Raw genomic sequence first — 26,600 nt, 5'->3', positions numbered from 1 at the left:
GCTCCACATTCCTTTCATTAGTGCTTTCATTTGAGAAGGAAGATGATACATTCCTGACAAGGAGAGTACATTATGACTTATTATTACCTCCTAAAGTTAGCTGTCCTATAACAATGTTATACACGTATTACCCTTCTACATTTTCTGTTAAAATATATGTTCTAAAAAAATCCAGAATAGACCAAATGTAGGGAGGAAGTAACCTTCATCCTTAAATCAGATTGACCTAAGTTTTTGTGTACTTTACTTCTTTATTCAATCAGACTGTTTTATCACAGCTCTATGTCCATTGAGTTCAACAGAAATTGTTTAGAAGATGCATTGTAAACTTCAGTCAGGCTGTAATTTAGCTGAGCACAAAGGAGTAACAATACAGGGCAAGCACTCTGTGTAATTTAGAACAGCTTATGAATTATCTACTTTGAGGTGAACCACAAACCAATCTTGGTTTAGCTATAAATACGAAATTGCATTATAATATTTTCATGTCAAATTAACTCAGCTTTAAATCCTAAAGAAAAAAAGAAAAAGAAATCCCAAAATGATAGCCAATGTAATCATTAAAGTGAAAATCTTTACAGCAATTTATTCCTCTACTACTGTATTCTGAATTCTATGCTACTGTATTCTGATAACTCATTTTATTGCATCTCTAAATGTGTCTGTCTCAATCCTCTGCCTGTATCTAATCTATATACTTGCTTTAAATGTTATGCAACTAAATAAAATAGTTTGACAAGGTTCTATGTTTATAGAAAAGTTGAGATTTGAAAGATCAAGTATTGTTCCCATCAGGTGGAATGAAAATGTCTCTGCCTTAATTTAGAAGGATCAATTTGGAAAAGATGAGAGATAAATCACTTTCATTATAAACTCAGATCTTCCTGGAGCAGTGAGAATGCAAATCATTTTTGGTCCTGCTGTTGTGAGCTAATATATACCAGTCATGAGATGAATTCAAGTTATTTAAGACTTGAATTTGACCTTGACCTTCAATTCCACAGCAAAAGGCACTTGGTAAAGCCTCCATGTGGGTATTGGCAGTAAAGCATAGTATTGTTACAGCGATTCATGGTATAAGATAAAAATTTGGAAACTCATAATGTTACTGATAAAGTTTATTTGAAAGACAGCTTGTAGCATTCCTTTATCAGACTGAAATAGCAACTGAAATTTCATTGCATCATTTTCCATCATAAAAATTTTGTCTTTGTTGTTTCTGAGTTAAAATCCATATTTGTATCTGGTTTTACTTCCTTAAGAGGAACAATCTGCTGGTTTAGAATATGGGTTGAAGTAACCAGAGCTCTCAGTTTCACAGCTCAGCTACTAATGGACAATGAATCAAACATTCAGAAGTGCCTGAATGATTAGGAGTCTAGATGAAAGCTACTGACATTTTGACTTCTGTGTACTTGAAGTGGCTGTCCTAATGTTCAAACAATGCTCTAACATTTCAATAGCAATAATAGCAGTTTTTATAAAGATACTCCAAATGAAAAGTCCTTTAAAACTGCAAATTATTAACTTACTTTGTAATTGAAATGCAGTACATGAGTTATTGTATTTCAGTTTCAATGTATTTCAGAAGAAATGTCTCCAGGTTTATGTGTGGAACTCTTGACTAGATATATATTTAAGTGCTGTTTTTAAGCCTTCATGCTTCTCCACCACAGCATTCCTGCAGCAAACCGCCATTGCACAGTCAAACCCTGCTTGATTTATTTAATGTAAGATGTAAATTACTTCACTTTCCCATTCTCAGACCAGGTATTAATACAACTTGGAGAATTACCTCAATTTGCTTTATTTATCACAGCAGTGCAGCCTTTCCGTGGCACGTTTTCCAAGCGCCCCTCGTGTGAAGTGACCCTTGTGTCGGTGGTTTTTGTGTTCTCCTGCAGTGGACTGCCTGGACCCCACGTGCTCGAGCCACGGGGTGTGTGTGAGCGGGGAGTGCCTGTGCAGCCCGGGCTGGGGCGGAGCGGGCTGCGAGCTGCCCAGAGCGCAGTGCCCCGAGCAGTGCAGCGGCCACGGCTCCTACCTGGCCGACACGGGGCTCTGCAGCTGCGACCCCAACTGGATGGGCCCCGACTGCTCCGTCGGTAAGAGAGACAGCTCTTCTTCCTCGCTCTGCAATCGTGTCACTCCTTTGTTAAAGCGTTAATACCTGCGGCAAGGTCGAAATGCACAGAAAATCCAGATAGTTGTCTTTGTTACACTTGTTTAGTTTTGTTGGGAAGAAATGTGTATATTTTGCATTTTAGGCTATAAGTGAGAAAAGGGTAATGCAACATAGTTCCTCGTGCAGTGCAGAAGCAAAAGAGATAAAGAGCTCTATTTAAACAAACACTACACATATATATAGGGTAGTACATGAAAAACGAAATAGAAAAGACTCATTGGTCCAAAAAGGTAACACCTCTCTGAAAATATGCTTTCTGCAAAATATCACAAGACACTCACACGCCTCTCACATACCCTGCAGGTGCATAATCATTGTTATAACTTCTTGTTCTTGTCCAGCCTGAGAAACTCAAGGCTTCAAGGCTGCTTTTTCCCTGGTTCCCAGCAGCACCCAACAACATGTATATACCTCTATATATATTTTCATGACATTCTTAATTTGGGGCTGTGAGGTTGGTGCAGGTTAGGAGTTTGTGTTCTGTTCTAACACTGATTCTCTTTTAGACTGAAAAAGTTACGTGAGTGTACTTCTGTTTTCCAGCACTGTAAATTAAAATATCCATCATTTATGGGAATAAAAACACAGGGAGTTCCTCTTTTACATTGTCACTTGAACCTTGAGAGGGTGCTGTAGGTCGAAACTAAGTCTCTCAAAACAATATATACATTTTTCAAAGTTACTCAAGATTAATCAGATGGAATACTCCACCACTGACATGAATATAAATATGTGTTTTCTGCTTTATGGATAAGCAGATTGAAAAATTCAATAAGGAGAGATTCACTGCCACTTTCTTTGGTGATGCATGGGGCAAAAGACCCTTCTGCATATCTGCAACTTCAGCTGGCAGAGAGCAGTAGTTTTTGGAGTGAGATGTTGGATAACTGACCATGTCAGTAATAGGAATCCAAAATCTCTCCTTGGAAAGTGACTTTTACCCATCATTCTAAATGACCCTGAATTGCTGCCATTCTCTGCCAAATGAGTTTTAGGTGAGTTTCAGTCTCAATTCTTAGCAAATCAATATCTGTCAAAATCACCCCAGGTCCAGGTTTGAGTAAAGCAGAGCCACCTGCTCCCCTCCTTTGCTGCTGGGGACAGCACCTCTGACACATTTGTATTTGTGAGGAGATGCAGCTCTGCAGGTCTGTGCAGTGTACATTTGCAGATTTTTTTAAACTGATGCCTTGGAGTGGCTACCTAGAAGAGAGGCTAGACAAGGGTAGAGGAATAAAGTGGATATTTATTAAAGGCCTTCTATAGATACATCTTGGGCAGCCAAAACCCGCCGAGAGGGGCTACACCCAAGATGGACAATGGTCATGAGTTTTTCAGACAGATACAAGTTTGTTCCATTTACATATCAGGGATTAATCCTCCAGTTACAGCTTCAGGTAATGAAGTCATATGCCTCCAGTTTGTTCCCCTCCAATTCACTTTTGTTCATACATTTTGAGGCCTGAGGCTGTAGGGTGTCCTTCAGTTTAGGGTCTAGAGGGATTGCTTTGTCTGACCAAAACGTGTTAACTTTACATGGAGTTTAGAGTTATATCCTAATGCAGTGCAGGATTTGAAAAATGTAAATGTATTTATATTAAAAAATAAAATATATTAAAGAATATAAAAACTATAAACTATGAAAAATCTTACAGCATCAAAAGCGACTTTTAATTTAGTTTGCCTTTAAACCAAGATGAAAAGTTTTCCCCAGGATGTGAGCAGGCCAGCTGTAGAGAGGCTGGAGCTGCCTTTCCCTGGCAGTGATGCTGCTCTCTCTCCTAGAAGTGTGCTCGGTGGACTGCGGCACGCACGGCGTGTGCCTCGGCGGGACGTGCCGCTGCGAGGAGGGCTGGACGGGAGCGGGCTGCGACCAGCGCGTGTGCCACCCCCGCTGCACGGAGCACGGGACTTGTAAAGATGGGAAGTGTGAATGCAGAGAGGGCTGGAATGGGGAGCACTGCACCATTGGTAGGCAAACGACAGGCACCGAAACAGGCACATATTGCTTTCTTTTCATAAATCGTAGAGACATAGTTACTGTCGTGGACTGTAATGGGCTGTTCCCTTAAGGACCCAAGCGCTCTCAGATATTGACCCTGACTCAAAATGTGTTGGGGGAAATGCAGATAGGCTCTTGGAATCATTTCCAATCAGGAACAAACTGGTTTAGAGAGGAAAAACAAAACAAACAGGAAAAAAAAAACCAAAACACAACAACAAATTCCACATTAGTAAGTAAAGATGTAACAAATGGTACCATGTGTGATATCAACAAATACAACACATGCTACTATGGATGATATCTCCGTATCATCCGAGCCTGAATGATTTTCAGACTTAATTAAGCATTCCTTTGCGTGAATGGCCTCTTTTTTAATTTACCAGTCTGATGCATCAGTGCTCTCCTGCTGTTGTACATCACAGGTGAAGCACACCCCCGGCAGCAGCACCCGGAGCAGGGGTCGAGTGCTGGGGAGTGTGTTCCTGGAGGCACAGGAGCAGCTCCCTGGCATTCTCCAGTGGCTCTGGTGTTTGCATGGACACAATGCCAGCATGGCAGAGCCCCTTCCCTGAGAGCCTGCAGCTCACTGCAGCATCAGCATCACAATTTCAGCTGGGCTCTGTCAGCCTGGGAAGTTCAAAAAGCAATGATGTTCTGTCCTCTCAATTACTACACTTGAAAATTTACTCTGAAGAGGAATTAATTCTTCCTAAGTGAACTTCTTTATTTTGTCTCTACAAGCAGTCAGGCAGTCTATTTGGATTGATTTGAAAATTTACTCTAAACAAAGAAGAAAACTGTTATTTTCTCTGAGCTATAATCAAAAATGGGAAATTCTCAGCGATCAAATCCCTTCTGAAAAGTCTGAGCAGAATTATCTGGAACAAGAGTATTCCATCTACTGAGACTGTGAGGTTCAGGCAAGTGTGCTTTTCTCCAGAGAATTTTTGGAGAACTGTGAAGTATGCCTTAGAAGAAATCTGGTGAGTCCAAATCCAAAGTTATGTTGCTTTCATTATCTGAAGGTGAATTTAAGAAAGAAAAGAGTAGGTCACTTGAGATTTTCATGGCAGTCAGGGACCCTAATGGGACAGTCCTATTACAAGTGAATTGTTATTTCTTTACTTAAACGTGTGGTGAGATTCTTGCATCCCTCAAGCTGTTTTTCTTTTTCATTCCCCTCTGATTTCTTGTTGGATATACAAACCATTTCTGATACCTACATTAGTTGGAAACTAAAAGTATATTCCTATTGGAGAGATTGAAAAAAAAAAAAAAAAAAAAAAAAAAAAGAAAAATTGATACATATTTTCAGGGCATATCCTTTGATGTTGTGGTGCTGCATGCTTCCACCACACTGTGCTAATATGATTTAAATCAAAGCTTTTATGACTGAACACTTTGTGACCAGCACAGAGGCAGAGTGTTTTTTTCATAATTGCTTTCAGACTTCCATCATATCAACATACCTCTGCTAGATTAATCCAGGCATTTTGTTTTCAAAGTTCTTCCCAGATCTTTACAAAATGCCTAGTATATAATTTTTTCATTAAATTCAGTAATAATCGCTTATTTCAGAAGTTGATGCTTCGCACAAAATTTGTTTTGCTGTATAATCTCTTAGTAATGTGCCAATGTTTAGAAGTAATTAGTGTATGTAAAGTCTTCATTACTGTGCAGACAAAAAGATGCCTTTTGCCAAGATCTCAAAAGTATGCTAAAAATTGCAAGCTGAACTAGTGAACTTTGAAGTGAGATTTTAAGTCTAATTTTCCAAGCTTTGAACTAGTTATCTTCCTTATTATTGGTGTATATAATCAATTCTTTCCAGAGGAAGGGTGGTACTTCTAAAGTGATTAAAATATACATAAGCTTTTTTGTTTGGTACGTACTACACAGATTTCCTTGAAACTTAATGTGGCTGGGCCTGTGGCAAAGATAAGACTAGTGCAAAATATTCAGGTGTGCCCTTCTAGTTATCATGGGTGAAATTTGTGCAGTCAGAAGTTGTCTGTTGCATGCAGACACACATTCTTGTGACAGGCCTGTATTGGTAAGAATAGCACAAAGCACAAAAGCACAAAGGCTGATGCCAGGAATGGGATTGAGTTCAGAGGAACAACTCAGTGTGACCCCACTGGTTCATGTTACATGGAGCTGAAACACGGAGTTCAGAGGAAAAGGATGGTAAAAGTGATTTTTGTTAATATTGGTACAAAATTTCTAGAAGTTACCACTGAAAAATTTGTGCTTAGAGTGAGCTGATACTTTGATACAATGGTGAGTTGCTCAAGATGTTTTAAATGTTGGTGGGAAGAACTAAAGTGCACTTAAACTTTACAGAAACCCACTTCATTTAGAGTACTGGCTTTATGGTTTCATTTTCAGCTGAAAGTTTGACACAGCATTTAATGTCAGAATTACTGAGGAGAGTCCACCTATAAAGATGCCACAAATCAGTCCTTTCTGGAAGGTACCTGTCAAACTGCAGAGTCTGTTTGTCCCAAGGCAGAAAATGCAAATCCTGTAGGACAGGTTATCTACTCTGAATTTCCATTTTTGCTACACCTAGTCTGAAATGAAGTCAGCAGAAAAACTTGCTTTGATTCCAGTGACTTTAGGCCAAGTCCACTTAGAACAAATTTATCTATGAGGGAAAAAAAAGGAGATTTCTATATACAAACCATTTTCTTTTGTTTGTGTTTTTTTACCAGTTCCTTTGTGCCATATTTACGTGGCAGTGGAAAAGCAATTATCATAGCAACCTGCAGGTATCAAAGTTCATTCAGGATATTTTATTCTATTTAATATCAAATTAGGCTTTAATAGATGCTTGACAGAATGCACACTCCTTGTCATTTCATTGTTGAGTATCTAAGCTCAAAAGTTTTAATAGAACTGCTTTTTTTTTCTCTCTGAGTTACCTGGATTAAGAAAAGCACTCAGAAAATCCTCCCAGAACAGCAGTGTGAGCTCAGTGTTGGCACAATGTTTGTGCAAAGCAGCTTTTGCCTGTGTGCAATAGAATTATGTGTAAGAATCAATGCAAATAAAAATGCACGCATGTTCCAAGTTACACAGATTTTGATAAATCTATATACAAATAATATTAAAGTGAAAGGAGTGGGTGTCTGGTTTTGCTCAGCTGCTTCTTGAAGGAGAGCAGAACTTCACTTTGCTACTTCAGGTAAGAAAAGAAATTGCTTACTGGAGTGGTGATAAAGAAAATTAATCTTTTCCCAGTGCAAAAATAGACCTGTCAGGATATGTTTATTAAGTGATTGCTATTCATTGATTGCAATTATGGAGGAAGTTATAACTAAATAATAGAGGGTAATCTAGATGAAAAAAATATTGGAAAACTAATAACAAAGTGAAGGAAAGGTATAGAAGTTGTTAATCTTGGATCCATTTCATGACAGAAATTTAAGATGGAGGATTTAGCTTTTCCTTGAATCATCTGAATGTTGTTAAAGCATGCTGTTATAAAACAGATCTGTTACTTTCACTGAAAATAATATCTGGATGTTTAAAACTGTTGTTTTTAAATGCTTGCAGAGGATGTTCTGCATATAAACTGTCAAGATAGTATTCCAAGGACAGTGTGATATATATGGAGATCTTATGAAACAGTCAGAAATACCATTTTAAAAGTGTAATTCCATCTGTAATTCATATCCCTGGAGCATGGACTCTTACTAAGTTATTGGTAAAAATCTCACTGGGAGACCAGTGAAAGCAGGATTTAATCCTAAATATTTACAAGTAAAATTCAGATGTCTGCAAATGTATCTTTTAAGGTGAGCTCTGACCAGAAGGTAATATATGAAGTTTTCTTTGTGGCTGCCTGTCATATTCCCAAGCCTTGTTCTTATCTGCTCATGTCCTCCATTAGATGTAGGTTAAGGACTCCTTTTCAGACAGAAAGTGGGAAAAGATTGTACTCAGGGTTATTTGGTAATATGCAAAAATCTGCTGCAGATTTTGATCCAGACAGTTCTTATATTTTATGTCCTTTTTTTTTTTTAATGCAAATGAGCTATACCCCTGGTACAGGCATTGAAGCTGAACCTCCACCTGGCTGCCTACCTGACAAAACACACACAAGTGATGAGTCCTTCTCTTCAGGCTCTGCTTAGGTTCATTTAGCTTAGAAAAGACCCTTAAGATCATCAAGTCCAGCCATAAACCTCACACTGTTCTGACCTTGGTACTGCTTTCTGAAATCTAACTCCAGAGTTGGGGATCAGCAACTTTCCCACTGAGTCCTTGGCCCTTGTACTAAAACTGTCAAAATTGTAGAACAAGTTCCTTAGTAAAGAAGGGGCTTGGAAATCTGTATTAGCTCTGTATCTTATCTTCTATGTTTTCAAGGCCTTGAATAAAGGAGAAAGATTTGAAAAAAGCTAGGATTAGGATTTCTACCTGCGTGGTGGAAAATAACCTAATATTTTCAGATGCATAAAAGTGTGAAGGAAAAATAAAAGACCTTTTGTCTAGGATGATTAAGAAGTTTAAGTTACAGTACAAGGTATTTGTGTAAATGAAAAGCTAGAGGAGGTTGTCCAAGCAAATTGTGAATTCCTCATCAATGGAGTTTTTAGGGACCATTTAGACAAACACTTGTCAGATATAACAGAGGTAATTATTCCTGCCCTGGGGCAGCAGGCTCATCAGGAAATCGTTGAAGTCTGTGAACTCTCTTCCAGTCCCCTCTTAAATGAGTTTAGGAGGAAACATTCCTTCTAAGGACTTTATTTTTAATGGCCTACCTTAAGAGTTGTACTGTCATTACCTTAAAGAATCCAATGCCACTGCTGGAAAATAGAATTGATAATTTATCCAGCCAGGGAGACTAATCTATGTGTTCTGTATTTGCAGAACAATGAATTGTCAATGTGGATATTGAGCCACTCTGAAATATCCAAACAAACTCACACCCAGTAGGTAAATACTTTAAATCCTCTCCCTTGAAAGCTGAACACTATGTGGACCATATTCCACCTCTGGTTTTCATAAAAAATTATTTACTAAAAAGTTTTCTTCCCTGAGTGCTTTGGGATGACCTTTCCAGCTTTTAGACATTTTTATATTTTCTATCAGCTGAATGGAATACCACAAGTAAAGATTTCGTTCTTTACCTTGTCATGGACTCAATAATCAATAGAAACATTAATAATGCAGCATTGTGTTATCTTTGGATATAGCAAGATATTTTTGTCCCATGATAATGCTCTTTGTGTCAAAGATTTTTTTTTCTTCTACTACTGATTTCTCTTGTTGTAATTACAACAGTAATGATTCAAAGATGAGGCAATTTTCAGGAGAGATGGAAAGTGTGTGGGAGGAGGCAGTGGAAAGCCATCGTATCTGACAAAGAGCAATTTAGAAGGAGCTAGATATATTAGACTTCTCCAATGGATTTCTAACTGAAAATTAATCTGTAGCAGTTTATAACCTATCAAGGCATAAAAATCCTCTAACAATGATGACAGGAATTTGGATTGCAGGCTCTGCAGAGGGAGGAGCACATTTTTTTCATTTTATTTGAAAAATGCATAGAATATTTAGGTCATGACCATTTTTCATTACTGCTGATGTAGAAATATATTGGTAACATATATATGATGACATGACCAAAACTGTTTGAGATGTTCCTGAATGTGCAGATTCTGGTTCAACACCTGGATCACACAGTTATCCCACTGTTACACCTGGAAGCAGATTTCACATAATGCAGCCTTTTGGGTATGTGGTGCCAAGCATTCATTGGAATTTAAGAGTTGTTCCCCCTGTGCCTCTTCAGCAAAGCAGAGGAGCAGCAGGTACCTGATGAGGCAACCTGAGAGATTCTCAATTATTTCTGTCACTCACTGCACATCTTTCACATTTTCACTTCCATCATTCAAACACAGAGAGACTCAAAAGGTAGAAATCTTCTTCATAAGGTGGAATTTTGCAAACATATGTCATTTTGTGACCAAAGCCAAGGAAATGTACTTGTCCCTTAGATAAATAAATGCTCATTTAGTCCAACATCTCTGTGCTTCAGTAAAGGTGTGAGTTCCTGGCAAATAAATATCTGGCAAATAAATTTCTTCCTGGAAATCTAATACTTCTTATCTATCCCAGCTACATTTACTATTGGGGTGCTTTGTTGGTTGCCTCATCTTTGTCATCTTTTATTTCACCTGCAAAGCTTCTGAATAAAATCTCTTGGCTGTAGAGTCCCCAGATTCCATTCTATGTAGATGGCACTTGCTTGGGATTTCTACTTCTGGTTTGTAACTTTGCAAATTCCTGTGCTGAAAACTGAAATATACTGGCTACCTTTGTGGATCAGGGATGAGCAAACTTTCTAAATAATTTCTGTAGCACTAAAGAATCCAGAACTGCAATATATATCTGCTTAATTTTATCATAGCCAGGCAAGGTAGCTGATTATGAACACTTGGAAGGAAGTATTCTGTGTAGAGATTTATGTGAGGCTTTTTTCTGTGTTATAGTGAGAGTGGTTTGACTTTCAAAGAGTTTAGAAAAAGAATTCCTTTTCGTTGACAGAATTTACAGGGGGCAGCTGGGGATCTTTTTTAGCTGAAAGGCAAGCTTATTCATGAGGAAGAACTTTCCTGTTTGCATTCTTTGCTGAGGGCTTCCTGTAAATGATTGAAACATGTCACAGCTCAGTGTCAGAACACTTGAGTAGCTTTTTTCTTCCTCTTTTTACAGGATATTTGCAGAACATGACCTTATTTCTTTCCTTTCTAGCCCAAAAAATTTAATGAGTATGTTTTCAGCTAAACTTCCTGCATTTTGCCTGGTACTTCAAAGGTGCACCCAGAAGATCCTGGTGAATAGTTTCCCAAACTAAAACCACATTTCTTTTTTCTCCTATTGGAGGGCCTTCTACACGAGTTATATTGATTTTCTGGCCAATTCTTGAACTCTTAAAAGACCACAAAAAGTGAGGGAGGGCAATCAATCAGGGAGCTGATCTAACTTTTGAAAGGGCAGAGCCGATTATGCTGTTCATAGCAGTATTCCCAGAGCCAGACAATCTTCTCTTCTCCTGCAGATAATATTTTCTGTATTATTTTGTACCCTGTGGTGTCAAGCAGAGCTTCAGCAAGTGAGTGAATTACACAATGTTGCTGGAAACAAAACAACAAAGACACAGGAATGCTTGTGAGAGGTCAGTGTCATGGATTGTATAGAGATAGAAAGGTAGAACTGGATCTGGAGAAACAGACATGTATATACATATACCATATTTATACTTACTAAGAAAGAAATGCAAAAGAGAACAATACCTTTCCATCCTTTTGAGACCTGCTGTTCATATTCCTGTTAAAGATATCTTGGTCACTTGCATTCTTGCTTATACATTCTCAAGGTATAATTCTTGCATCTTTAGTATCAGTTTCACATAATCTTTCATGCTTGAAGATGCAAATAAAGGCAAATGTGTTTTGCCTGACTGCTGAAAACTCTGTGGAATAATATTTCAGACGCAAAGCTTTGCAAAGGGTTTTTTAGGGGTTTTTTTTTCCCAGCTTCTTGCCAATTTAGTATCAAATTAACAGTAGGATGCATTAGAAGTTACAGAGTTGTCTTCCTAAGATATTTGATGCTTTTGAAATTCTCTACTCAATATTTTCTTAGTTTAATGTTGTATTAAAAATATTAATGTCAGAAATAAAAAGGAAAAAATGGTCTCTGTAGCACCTCTGAGGTGTCAGTTCAGGATTTTGCTGTGTGATCTATTTAGGGCTTCGGGGAAAAATGAAACTATTGAAAGCCTTCTCTTTAAGCTGTCAGTTCTCTCCTGTGCAGTAACTACTCACTGAGGATGAATACACACTGATGCTGAATATTGATACCTCCTTCTTTCACTAAAAGCCCTTACTTAGACAGTTTTTTAACAGATCTTAAGGAGTGAATGTGGGCACTTGTTCAGAGCACAAGCTACGAGGTATCATGAGCCATTCTTATTGAAGAAAGTTTTTACAAAATGTATGTTATCCAGTTATCCAGCTCTTTTCTCTTGTTCCTTCTTTCTTTCCATCCCTGCTCTGACCTGCTTATGAAATGCTCAATAGGGTAACAACGCTTCTGGAGATTATTCCTGTGTGTAGCCTGAGCCTATTTCATTTTACATATAGCTTTTCTATACATATAAAAAGTAGCAAAGTTTACTGTCCAACAGAAATCATCATATAATGTAATATGTCTCATTTGCCCAAAGGAATTATAAACGTAATTTGGATTATTTGGAAATGTAAGAGCTGAATACAAGCTTGAGTATTCTTAAAGGCATTTAGGTCTGGTGTTTTAGTCCATGTTGATCTCTTCATGTTGAAAGTGAAAATAATTGGAATAATCCTGAGGTTGCTATTACCTGATTTATAGCTGCCAAGAAATTGTGACCAACTGAGGAGATTTCTACAATTTCCAGCACATTCTACTGTCATGTTTTCAGTGATGTAGTGTTGATTGACATATTACTGTCCATCTCAGGCTGTCAGTTGTCTTCAAAACACATCCATGCTGGGATAGATGGAGACAAAGCAGTGCTGGTGTCTCATTAATCAGCAGTTCAGAGCCATGCTGCTGCAAGCCAAAGGAAAAGCAGGACATGATATATTAAGGTTGCTGTGTTTGTTGTCATCCCCTCTTCATTCACTAACGGGATTAGAGCAGAAAGGATTCATGGCCCAACTGTTCCCTGAGGATTTTCAACTCTGAGAACTGACCCTGAGCGCTGCACACTTAAATATTTCACTCAAAAAAAGTACCTCTCTTAAGCAGTTAAGCACTTTTCATGGAAAAGTAGCAAGTTTGCTTTCATGAAGGCTTTGCTGTGACACGGATCAAAACATTATCCTTAATGAAAATTTAGGCAGGGGAGACGTGGCTGTCTGCTTATCCACATAAAGCTTTTCTTCTTCTTGCTCTACTACACTTAAAAGATATTTTTACTCCTGCATTGCTGTGATCAGCCAGTTGTGTGGCCCATGAGTGGTGTGTAGCACCTAGGATGGATTTTCTTATGGTGGCTCTCTGGTTTTTGGGAGCTGGGCAACGAGTCCCAGATGTTCAAGTGTCAAACAGTCTCTGTGTTCTCTCAAACATGGTTTGCAAAGCAGCTCCCAAGTCCTGCCCACCTCACTTGCACTTCTCTGTTCCACAGTGCCTCTTCAAAGGCCATGGGTGTCCTGCATTCTGGAATTAGGGACCCATAATTTTGACAAACAACCATCTAAGTTTATTGCTTTTTTCCCTAATCCTTCTGTATTAGTTTCTATATGCAGATTTTAACAATCCAGTGCAAAGCAGATCAAACTCAGCATCAATAAACTGTGGCCTGCTTTAAAAATGCTGTAAAAGAAGATACCATCAAAATAGCTGCAAGAAAAGGTTTAGATATTACTTTTTAAATGTTCTGGCTTGATTAGGGTAGATTGAACTACATGACCTAATAGTTAATTGTTCACATATTTGAAAAGTATAAACACTTCTAACATTTCAGTATATTTTTACATGAACCCATATAAAGATGAATTTCTTCTCTGTTTAATTATAAAATTTCAGATGAGTATTTTTTTAGGTAGATATTGGAAGACTAAAGTTATTTCAAAATTTGAAAAATAGGTAAGATTAATAATTCATCTAGACCACATATGTTTTAGTTTTCCTTCAAATAGTTTTTCTTAATATTGGACAATTGAGCTAAAGAACCACAATGCATCAAGGTGCAGCCCCTGTTCTGAAGAGAATTAGTAGGGATAATAACTTTGGTGTCTGAGAAGTAAATATAATGGTGAAATTGTGATTCAAGCCATTCTTTTTAATTAAAAACTAAATCCATTTGTATTGGAAAATATTACTAGGTTGTGATTTTAGGTTAGAAGCAATGTGAAGAGGACAATTATCCAAAAGCACAAATTAGCAAAAAGAAAAACCCCAGTCTGTTTAGGGATAGCATTTTTTTCCTGGATCATGGTGGTTTATTGCTTTTGAAAGTGGTGCTGTTTCAAATACTGTGATTTTCCAATTGTTAGGAATCAAAGGGCATTGCTGAGTTTCTTGTGGAAGGAGCTCCTCAAGAATAGCGCTGAAGCTATTTTTGTAAATTCAGCCTGTACAAACACAAACCCTTAAATGTCCCTGAAGATGTTGATTCTCCTAAAAACAGAGACACATTAGTACAGATGAAAGAACTGGCTTTTTGTTTTAACCACTGGGAATTCAGAGTAGAACTCAGTCCCTAATGTAGCATGTTGCCATCCACCTTTCAGCACAGTTTAAATATAAACTCATCTGACTGCTTCCCATTTCATAAAGCAAGGCAGGATGTGTGTCTGCTGGGTTACAGATCACTTACCTCTCAAACTAAGGGCAATTAACATTATAGCATTTTGTCCTGCAATGGAAGATAGTGTGCTCAGAATTAAGTAGTTCTATAAAAAAGGGTCTTTCTCTTCCCCTTCTGTATTTTATTATTAAATTGTAGAATCCCTAGCATTTGGACCATAAAGGTATTACTGTAAGCAGGAAGCCATGAATCATTATTTGTTGTTGAAAAGTGAATGAATTTGTTAAAATGTTTGCAGATTCAGATTAATCAATAATTTTATTTTTTAAGAGTACTTCTATAACAATACAGGAAAAGGAGTAGCAATGTGACTTCTGTTGTTTCAAAAATAACTGAAAAGATCTTTTAGATTTAAGTCAGAAAATCACTGCATTGGTGTTTGTTAGAATTTTGAAATGAAGGTTAACATTGCTCCCATGTGGCATTGCTAATAGCTGAATAAGGGTGGGGGAAGTAGAGTGACACAGATTTTTAGATACAATTCATCTTTTTATTGGCTTTGGAATAGGGGTAAAACTGCTTTTTTGTTACTGTCTCCCTTGGATCATTATTAATTGATTCTTTATCATGAAACCAATCCATATATATCTTCATTGTGTCCTGTGAATGTTTGAAACTTTTTTTTTCTCCAAAATAAGTCAGAAATATTGATTTAGAATGGAAAAAGGCTGTCATATTTAGAGAACAGGATATCAAAGTCAAGGTCACCCTGTTTGTGATTTTTTTTTTGGCTGATTTTTCATTGGAATCTTTTGTTGTACATTCCATAACAATTTTGATTGCTTGTTTGCTGACTAAAAAAGTGAATTAAAATTGCTCTGACCCACCCTTAATTACAAACAGTAGTTCATATACTTAATCAAAAGGGTTAATTAGCAATGAAATATCACTCAGCAGACTTTTTGGATACACTGAAATGTCTCTAAAATTGTTAATATTTCTATTCCACATGAAAGGGGTTTTTTTAAAATGTAATTAAGACAGTGTTTATTACAATCTAAATATATCCTCATTCCTTTTAATCTTTCAATCTTCCATACACAAAGAATATGCTCAGTAAAATCTGTCATCTTTGACCAGTATTTTTGTTTCTAGTTACCATGAAATTCCTAAGATCCTCATCAACTAATTTAAAAGCATTCAGTGCATGGAAATTTTAAAGTATGAGATGCTTTGTAAAGGGAAATATTTGTTCAGCAGAACTGGGGATTTAACATGTGTGCCTTCCATTGAAGACTGCATCTATTTACTTTTATAGTTACAATTTCCCCTACTTATTAAGGATTTTTGTCAGAATTTATGAGTTTAAATACTGCAGTTTTAAAAATTTCTATCAAGTTCTATATAATGTTTCTGATTTCTGAAGTGAGCATTCCTATTGATAATAAATGGGAGATTTAATAAGGTTCTTTGCAGAATATGTCCCCAGATCTTAGCTATTTATTTTCTGTATTTTAATGCTTGAGATAAAAACATAATGAAATGTGAGGAGGGATGTCACTCAAAAGTGACAGTGAAAAGGAAAATGTTGGTTCTCATAAGCATTGCTTCTGAATTTTTGCCCTGTGACTAAAGATTATAGGTTTATTAAAGATGAACTTCCACAGGGCTGCTGCTACTGATCCCTTACTTGAATTAAGTAACTTCAGCCCAGCCTAGAAATAATTACAATTAGTAAGTGGTTTCCTTCAGAGTGAGAAGCAGGTGAGCATGCTGGAGAGCCCACATAAAAGTCTTGTATTGACATATTTGTACCTTGTGGAGCAGAGCTGTGTCACTAAACTGCAGGAGAGCTTTTCCAGTGAGTGACACCGTTAAAAAGGATTTTTGCAGAAACTTCCTGAGTGCTTACAGCAGTTATTAGAGTAAATTGGATATGCACTGTGCCTGATTAAGCATATTGCCACGTACGTGTTTACCCTGAAAGCCAGAGCTGTCCCCACTTCACTTTGCTTGATTGTGATCTGTGAGATGTTACAAACTGCACCAAACCCCAGGGAACATTCTGGTGTTTGAAGGTGTTCCCTTGTCAGCTGCTGGTGGCACATGAGGGGAGCCTGCTGGAAATCCTCTGCAGCTCCAGTGAGCACCAGCATTGTCCTGGTGCTGAGCAGTGGGAAAGGGCTGCACACTGCTCTCAGCAGATGCTCAATAGCTAAAGGAAAGCCTAAGGAATATGTTTATAACCTGGTGGCAGTGGAGCTATGAGCAATGGACAATGACACCATAACCTATTGAAATTATGGGAAACTGGCAGAGTGGGGTAACCTCAATTATGGTTTTATTTGAATGCTGATGATCAATAATGCTGGCCCTCAGGGCAGTCTCATTTTCTGATATCTTTTCCCTGGAACTCTTCTAAGAAAACTAATAACCTGGATAGAAAAGAAAAATTTCTTTGACATCTGTTTGTTATGTTTAGAGATAGCATGAGCTACTCACGTTGTATTTTCAGCATTGCAAAGAGAGAGTTAGTTACACAAAGCTGTACCAAATTGTCTTTTAGATGTCCTTTGCATACACCATAGATTTTCTTTATTTTTTTTAATTGGAAATTCCTTTTAACTGATCTTCTGTTTCTGCTTTTCCTTATTTCGTTGGGTTTTTTTAAACTAAAGCAAATATCCTGACATACATAGCTCTGCACTTTTTTGCTTGACATGAATCAGGGAATGAAGTTTATTAATTCAACATACTGATTGTCCTGGTCACACAATCCTATTAGAGCTGAGATGGAGGGGTCTCCAGATTTCTTGGCTGCATCTCCCACTCCCTCACCTTGTCTTTCTTTTCCTAAGTGCTCCTGGAAAACAGTCCCAGTGTAAGAAGTGACAACCTGCCTGCCCCAGCACAGCTTAAAAACTGTCAAATATAGATGCAAGGCAATCAAGTTAAAAGTCTCATTGGTGCTTCTGATGGCTTCTACAAAGAAATGGAAAATAAATGCTCTGCCCAGCAGCAGAAAGACTTAAGTATTCGTTCCAGAGAATTAAGGACACTTCTAGTGAGGCGAGGGGAGGAGCAGAGCCATCAGTTGCCTGGTAGTAAATATGTTTAATGTAAAGCAAGTAGAGCTTAAAGAGCTTGTTTCTCTTCCACATTTCTTCCAAGTGCAGATTAAATTCTCTTGGCTTTCTTGGGGGTAAGATGGAGAAGATGATCTCCCTTGCAGATCAAAATCACTTTCAGAGATTTATTTAGTATTTAAATATCAAAGCAACTGGCTATATGTGAAGGATTATTAGGTTTCTTCCTTCACCATGTAGATAGATTAAAAATAGGAAGAAAAAGACAACTGTTTTTTGCATGCAGGATTTTACAGAATCACAGAATCACTAGGTTGGAAGAGACCTTCAAGATCTTTGAGTCCAACCCATCCCCTAACCTCTGAACTAGACTATGGCACCAAGTACCACATCCAGTCTTTTTTAAATCACATTTAAACCATTTCATTTGTAAACACTACATTTTTATTTCTGTAGCTTTTATAAGTTATTTGTGCAGTTGGTAGGTTGATAAATTGGAAAATGGTATGATATTTGTGAGGCTTATGTATGTTGACCAGGGATGCAGAATGGTGCCTTGCACTTCAGAATTAAAGGGATGTCTACAAAGTATATTTTATATACTGAAATATCCATCCTCTATCCTATATCTGCCAAACAACTTAGCATACACAAATACTCACATAACTCAGAGTACATTATCTGTTTTAATTTGTCTTGCATAGTTGCCCATGTGGTGGATTACTGCTCCTAGGTCATGAGCATTATTTCATATTTTATATTTGTGTATATTCAAACTCCATAAATTCTAGCCTTAACAAACATGTGAGATATATTTATTTTAATATTCAAATGCATATTCTTTTTGGTCACTTCTAATCATATTTTAATGTCATGAAGATTTAGGAATGCTGCAAGCCAGAAGGCATATGAGAAGCATTTAGTGCATTGCTACTATTTTTCATTCCAATGATCCACAATACTTCATAAAAACTTCTGGTTTTTTCTCTGTCACTTTCTTTGTTTTTTTTCTTTGGACAATTGGAATGCTGGAACTCTGCAGTCCAAACCCATGCAGTGTGCAGCCATTTAATGGAATTGATGTGATTAATGCTTTAAGAAGATCAGCTGCAAAATGTAATGCACATGTCTAAATAGTGCCTTTCATGCTGAAGGGATTCCAAAGTTCTGTACCAAATTTAAGGGACAGAACATACTTATCTGCCAGACAGCAATAGAGGAAACTGCCTACTTCTGTTTAAGCTCATATTTATTCTTCTGTTAGAGATAACCTGCACACTTACATGAGATCAGCATTTGCATACCTGAAAGTTAATTGCTAAATTATAAATTCTATGCAGACATTAATATCTAATGAATAGCAAGCAATTATATTTTAATAGTGCCTGAGAAAACTGGGATTCCCTGCCCTGAGAATTATGAAATATAAAGCTCTAAAACCAAAGGGATCATTGATAATTCAGTTTAGAAGGGATGTCAGCAGGCAGCTGCTCCAACCTTTCCTTCAAAGTAGGGTGGTTTTGGGGTCAGACACCAGGCTCAGGCCCACAGATTTTAGGGCAGACTCCCCACAACCCCCTACAGGCTGTGACCTCTCAGTGCCCTTGCTGTGCATCCTCTGCAGTGTACTGAGCTGCTCAAGCAGTTTGGAACATCTGCTTGTTCTCACTGCAGCTCCCTACTCATGTATTCATGTGTGTGTGTGCACAAACCCCATTCCTCACATTACTGAATTCAAACTGAATTTGAAACACTGATGAAAACAACGAGTAAGCAGCACTGACAGAAGGGGAGCAGTTCTCTTTGGTCACTCTAAATGCTAACTTGGCTAACTGGGCATTTTGATTGACTTAAACTCCTCCATTTGGTAACGGTTTTTGTATTTTAAAGGAGTTATGGTCAAAGAAATGCAATTAGCATTTGAAGAAAAAGTGTGCAACACATGATTTTTATTTTCATCTTATATGGAGGTTCTCATCTAAGGGGGAAAGGAATTCATTCCTCCTCTTTACAGTATGGAGAGGATCTGTGAAGTGAAAAAAGTATTTTGAAACTAATGACTGAACTGAGAATGTCTTCCTACAAGAATCCTAAATTGTATTAAGTCTAAATTACATTGTGATTAGGTTAGATATTCTTTCAAACATGAAGTCAGTGTTTTGCTTGTTGCCCTTCAATTGACTGAATTTACACATCCTGTCTGATAGGTCACTTTATCATTTTGCTGCCACAAAACTATTTAAATAGACATTATTTTAGAGATAAATTCAGCTTGAGAAGGCTTCTTTCCCAGAAAGGATATTACATATTACAAAGGATGATGCCAGTGCTTGTATGTGGTATCAGAAGCATTAATACAATAAAAGATTATGGCTGTGGTAGTAGTTTTATGAATGTAATTTCACCTGGACTTATATTCTAAATGGATTTTGTTACAGTAAGATTAATTTGAAACACCCAGCTATCTTAAACACAAATTTTACTGCATCTTTTATATATCTTTTTATTGGGTATATGAATTGGAGTTGGATATGAGTCTTGTTTGAAAAGAATACACTGTGTAGCTCAAATATGCTGGTAGGGTCAAATTTCAGCTCCTGCTCAAAATTTCAGCAAAAAACCTGCTTGGCCTCTGGAAGGAACTGCAGCTCTGCTGCAGCTTTTGGGCTGCAGCAGTTTCCTAACTTATATTTTACATAACTTCTTTGCTGATGCTGATGCTCAGTTGGAACTCAATCCATGGGGTGTGGTGTTGGGTTCTGTGCAGGAGGCAGTGTCTTTGTGCTTTAACAATTAACATTAACAATTGACATTAACAGTTTTGGGGTGCAGAGAGAACCCTGCTTGGCTGCCACAGAGCACTTGGACTTCAGCATTGCAGAGGCTTCTCAGTCTGATGACTGACCTTCCCGTAAGGCAGAGCCCCTTCCTTCTGGAAACTGTCCTCTCTGTGTGTAAGGAGCCCAGATTCTGGGCTCAGCTGGAGCTCTGTGTGTATACTCAGTGTTGTGAGCAGACAGGGACATTTCATTATCCATCTCTTTGACTTCCTCAAGTCTCAGGACAGTGTAGCACAAACTGCCCCCTTTTCCCTGCCCAGCTCTTGGCAGCTTGGAGAGGGTCACACCAAAAGCTGGTGACAGAGAACTCTGTTGGTTGTGCACAAGAGGGAGACCTCGAGAATGTCTTCCCCAAGACACAGGAGCTCCTCTGCTTGTGTCACCTCAATGCAGTTGGATAACATGGAATGTTCTGGGAGCAATTCCTTGTTAACAAGTCATGAGGCTCTTGCACCCCTGGGGTTTTCTTCAACCTCAATTTTTTTTGACCTGTATTGCAATATGAGCTTCCCTCTGTGTGTGTGTGTCTGTATCTTTGGGTTTTTTGTTCTTTTTATTCAGAAAGATGCAAGTGGCTTTACTTGAGACTTACATTTTCATACCAGCAGTTCCCTTTTGTGTGATCTTTACTTCTCTTCTAAACAGTCACACATATTTTCTCCTATTTCTCTGCTTTGTTTGGAGAACTGGATGTTCCCTGAGTTCCTGCCCTTATGTGTAAAAGACTAGAATTGCAGAGATAGATAGAATTTAGGGGGAAATTCTGTTATGATATACATATCCAGGCAATTTAAGAAATCTTACTTAAAATTCCTAATTGTTTGTCTGCACAGGAGGTATTGGAGTGAAGGGCTTCAAGGCTCTTTAAACATACTCTTTGGTCTTTCTTTTTTTTTTTTTTTTCTTCAGCCTGTTCAATAAATACAATTGTAATTATTGAATACAATTAGTATGTAGTCTGTAGTAGATCTGTAGTTCTAATTCAGGCATGTATTCATCTGCACAGCACATCTGCAAGTAGATATTTATTCTTTGCTTCTTTGTTTGATGTGTAGCTTAAAGAAATATTTAGGATGTTGAGTAGTTTTAAACAAAACGTTTTATCAAAAAAAAAAAATTAAGGAAAATAAGGAGCAGGCAGCCAGTCAGAGCATGCTGCTGACAATCACTTGAGTGCCAGGAAGAAGCTCCTGCTCTCTGAGCCTTCTCTGGAAAGCAGCAGCTGTGCTGTGCTGGTGAGCAGTGAGCTTTGTGCTGCTCTGAGAGCCTGCCTTCATTCTCAGCAATTTGTCAATCAGTGTCACTGCCCTGCTTCAGAGCCCTGGGCTGGTGCCTCTGCATGGCTCCAGCCATTCTGGAACTGTCCAAACTCACTCACAGGGGCCTCACCTCTCACTCAACCAACACTGTATTTCATTGACATGTGTTTAGTTCCATGTTTGGGGTTTGAGTTTATTTCAGTTGAAGTATTACTCTGTAGAAAATGACTTGTGAGTGTGCCTACCATAACAATGTGTCATTTTTATTTGTGTGCCCTTTCTTTGGCTTTAACTAAGCCCTGCAGGCTTTGGAATTGAAGGATTAAAAAATAACAATAGCAAATAAAAAGCATAATTTTATTTTCAGTGTTGCTAGGTGCCTCATTCTATGTACCTCATTTATTATTTGCTAGATAGCTGTAGGCATACCAGCAGCTCACTGAAGGAATGAAGAGAAAATATGAAAACAGTGATTACCCTCTAAAATCCAAATTAAACAGGCTATTGTCATTACTGCTTTTATGTCATTACTCTAAATTCTTTAGGTACCATCATATCCCAGGCTACTTTTATTTGCTGCAGTTCTGTAGTTAACAGCTATAATGAGAAGAGGAGGATTGAAATGTAATTTAAATGTTCCCCTTGAAACTTGTGTGCATCCTGTGAGTGAGGAAGCACTGTGCTGTAGAGCACACTCCTCACTGCAGGGCTTCTGCACCCACAGGACCACCAGGTCCAGCCTCAGCTGAAGTCACTGGAAAGGCTCCAGTGACTGCCAGCAGGCTTTGTATCAGGATGTGTGAAATGAGGTCATGTGGAAGGATAAACATGAGATCTCATATTGCAGACTGTGGCTGTGCACATGTGCACTGAAGGGGAGAGCTGCTGGGAACCCACTCTGCTGGAAATGCTGTTTGGAGAATAAATGGCTGATGGCATAAGATCAGAAGGACTTGAAAGACACAAGCTCTTGATTTACTTCTGCTTTTCCATGTACAAACTGAACAGAGGCTAAAAGCATAATGCTTTTCTCTAAGTGGCTCTGAGATACCACTTAGAGTCTTTTTTCCTTCAACTCTCCTATTCTCTTTTTTTTTTCTTTTAATTATACTGAGAGGCTAACTCTTCCATCAGAGTTTGGAAACTTTAAAAAAGAGCAAGGTTTCTCTAACTTCTCTTTCTCTGGCTGGTCTTTCCCTTCCTTTTTTTTCAGAAAGATTTGCCCCACATTAAGTGGGAGTTCTGATTATTCTGACTGAAACCACAAATTGGTTGGGCAGATTTTATGTTTTAGTTTACCTAAAATGTTTGTTTTGGAGTTTAAAGTAGTTTATGCAATGGAAAATCTAAACATGTGTGGGAAGCTGGACATGTGTATTTGTATACCTGAAGTTTGGGAATCCCAGAGTGAAAAGGTATTTTGCACAGAATTTATCCAAAATTGGATTAGAATTCTTGATGTACTGCCTGGATACTGGAAATTAATTTGCCATGTTCAAAAATGGACTAATCACCTTACAGTTTAATCTCAGAATAATTTCACTGTAGATGAAACCTGGGAGTGTTCTCTTGGAAATATATCCAGCACTCTCCATTTTTGAACCAAGTACAGTCCATATTATGATTTTTGCTTTCATAGTGATTCTGATATCTTTCATATGCTCATCACAGATTCCTGAGGCAACGCTAGAAAATATTCTAAAATCTTTCTTGCTGTTTGAATTGTGAATTCATATGTACCTGTAGTAAAGCTCCCAACTTCCAATTCCACAGGCAAGCTGGAGATAGAGAGGGGGAGCTGCATTAGTGTTTCACCTTCAGCAGCAGCTAGAAAAGTGAGACACTCGAACTGCTGTTGCCTGTACTCTGCCTGTTCTGTGAATAAATAGGTTGTCAATCTAGCACTTTAAGAAAGCACTTTATTCTTTTTTAACCTTGCTTCTTGACATTTTCCATTAAGCATACTGTAATGGAAAAGATGAGGAGAATTTCTCTACACACCAGGAATAGCAACCTGTCTGCTTAGCACGAAGGGCCCTTTTCTGTGCAGAGCTCCATCCCACGCTGGATTGCTTCTTGAGATGAGATGCTGATAGCTCTTCCCTGTGTGGCTGTGGCTGCCTGGCTCTGGGAGAATTCCCCAGCCAGCCAGGAGGCAGCCCACTGCTGAGTGTGGCTGCAGAATGAAGGCAGGCTCTGCCAAAGCACCGAGGGCTGGGTGTGCTTCCTGCAGTAAGCCTGCCCAGCAAAGGCCATCTGTCCAGCTGTGCCTCTGAGCCTTGCCTGAGCTTCTGACAGCTCCTCAGGCAGGCACTTTGTCACCCTGTCCACTCTCCAAACCCCTTGATGGCCACCAAGCCCATGAGATATGTTCAAATCCTGTGCGTACAGAAGGTGTTCATCAGTAATAATCGCTGCTCACATGCATCAGTAGGAAGATTTTAATAGAGATAGTCAGTGCAATTCCTAAATATAATATCAATATTATAAAAATATAAATAAATATAAATATAAATATAAATATAAATATAAATATAAATATAAATATAAATATAAATATAAATATAAATATAAATATAAATATAAATATAAATTAAATTATATCATTCCTTTTTTAGAAGAAAGCTGTTACTACTACATTGTAATGGAGCTCTGTTTTCTGGTTGGTCTAACAGACTAGAATAATATATAGATACTTGCTTTCAGAAAGGCAAAGCCAGAAATCCATATATGCACATAGGCATATACAGAAACATAACCATGCAAAATTCCTAATTAGTTGTCCATTACTTTAAGCTTTTTCAAAGCTAATTCATCATTAACTTAATAGATCTTTTAAGGAAGTCATTATTGTCCAGGCACTTGGATCTTATTGTAGTGTACTGCTGTTCATTCCTTCCTTCTGATATTTGTGCTATTCAAACTCCTGTCTTTGGCAGGCTGCAGTTAAATAAGCTCTGAGGAGGTAGCATCGTGTTTCCTAGCAACACCATGTCTGTGGCAGTGATGCTGCCTTCCCTCTCTTCTCTAAACGCAAAGTCATGTCCATTAATCCCCAGCTGCACTTAAAACTTTTCAGGGGTTTTGTGAGCTCCCTACTGTTCATGTTTTCATCTTGCTCATACGCTGCAAGGCAAACGCTTCAGTGATTTCGTTCTCCTCGGTGCCTCGGTAGAAAACCAACTGCGTGGGTATCTCACAATTACTGTTTGTTTTTCATTTAAAACAAATAATTTGTTCTACACCATGATGCCTTCCCTCTAACATTATCATTTTGGTCATTCAAATAACCTGACAAATGAAATGTCTTGAAAATCTATTACCTATGCTGCAAAAGGAACTGGCTTTTTTTAAGTTAAGATATGTAGTGGCAAAATAATTCTAAATTTAGCTGAAAGGGGCATTTTGGTTTTTTAACACAACAGTAACATTGAAATAAAACTTGTAAGACTCGTTTCTATCTGCCAACAGCTTTCTGTGCAACATGAACCTAATAGTCTTTGACCTGTTGTGATACCAGCTGTGTGAGTTCCAGGGATACTACTTTGTTGGATGGGAAAGTCCTGCAGCATTGTGAGAATGAGTCTGGGGTCAGGGAAACTGCTCTCTGACTTCACCTGGCTGCAGCCAAGGCAGCTGGGAGGAGCAGGAAGAGACAAACTCAGAGCTGTGGCTTTCTGAACAGGTTTATAAAAGCACGTGCCTGTTGTCAGGCAACACAGCCCTCTCCTCCTGCTCATCCTCACAAAGAGGTGCTGTGAGAGGTTGGCTGCAGGCCTCAAATCTTCTCTCATCCCACAGACAAATACTCATGCTTGTGTGGATAGATTTGATAGATTTGTTGATAGATTTGGTTGCATATACCATGGCTACAGTTTGGTTTTCTTACCTTTTTTCATAATGAATATTCAGTAAGATACAGTAGTGTCTCCTGAGACTCATTTACTTCCAGGAAAAAGGAGTTGAGGTATTTTGTTACCTATGGACATTTGTTAGAACATGTAAGCAGCTTAGCTAATTTATATTTTTGTTCCTAATTTGGCTCTTGCTATACAATAAGACATGTTGTATTCATAGTCAATTCAAAACATACATCTCTGGGGGAATATCTCTTCTAATATGTTTTTCAGAAAGTGTAAGATGTGTCAACAAAATATAAGTAAACTTAGTGTTAAATTAGTAGGTATTCTAAAATTACCATCAATGAAGGAAAATGTTTTCAAAAATATTTATTTAAACTTTGTGTTTAGACGCGTTCTGGAGGATGATGCAACACTCAGTACAAAAAGTCCTCTGAGCATTGATGAGCTTGTTGAAGATGTTCTCCCTCATGTCTACATACATACAGTGGGAGAAATAAGAGATCATCTGCTGTCAGCAGACTGTCATTTCTATCAGCTCAAGGTCTGGACCTTTAGAGGGTTCTTAAAAGATGTTACAGCAGGTAGGGCTGCTCCTCCCTTCGGCTTGAGCTAGATCCCCATTTCTCCAGGCTGTCCCCTCCCAAGTGTTCCTGCCAGTGGCGGGGCCGAGCCTTTTTGTCTGCACAGTAACACGGCCTGAGCGAGGGGTGGGAGCGCCCTGGGCTCACCTTGTGCGTTTGTGCTCGCAGATGGCTGCCCGGACCTGTGCAATGGCAACGGGAGGTGCACGCTGGGCCAGAACAGCTGGCAGTGCGTCTGCCAGAGCGGATGGAGGGGCGCGGGATGCAGCGTGGCCATGGAGACCGCCTGTGCCGACGGCAAGGACAACGAGGGAGGTGAGCGACCCCTTCCATCGCCGGGGCTGCGGAGCCCTGTCCTGCACAGGGCTGTGCTGGCGCTGCCGCCGCTGTCACATCTCTGCCCGGCAGGGGACGGGGCGCTGCGGCCGTGCGGGACACGCGGGCACCGGAGTCCCTGTGCCCTCGG

General features: G+C 38.6%; 1 protein-coding gene across 1 annotated transcript in view; it reads left to right on the top strand.

Moving 5' to 3' along the window:
- TENM2 (teneurin transmembrane protein 2) overlaps positions 1–26,600 on the top strand; it is a 602,965-nt gene that overhangs the window by 521,959 nt on the left and 54,406 nt on the right. The window contains exons 14-16 of the mRNA XM_056502736.1: positions 1,905–2,105; positions 3,971–4,156; positions 26,303–26,449. Coding sequence (XP_056358711.1) covers positions 1,905–2,105; positions 3,971–4,156; positions 26,303–26,449 — 534 coding nt within the window. The remainder of the gene's footprint in view (positions 1–1,904; positions 2,106–3,970; positions 4,157–26,302; positions 26,450–26,600) is intronic.

This window comes from Oenanthe melanoleuca, chromosome 13, assembly GCF_029582105.1.
Source record: "Oenanthe melanoleuca isolate GR-GAL-2019-014 chromosome 13, OMel1.0, whole genome shotgun sequence".
Taxonomy (NCBI): domain Eukaryota; kingdom Metazoa; phylum Chordata; class Aves; order Passeriformes; family Muscicapidae; genus Oenanthe; species Oenanthe melanoleuca.
This window is presented reverse-complemented; position numbering and strand designations above follow the sequence as displayed.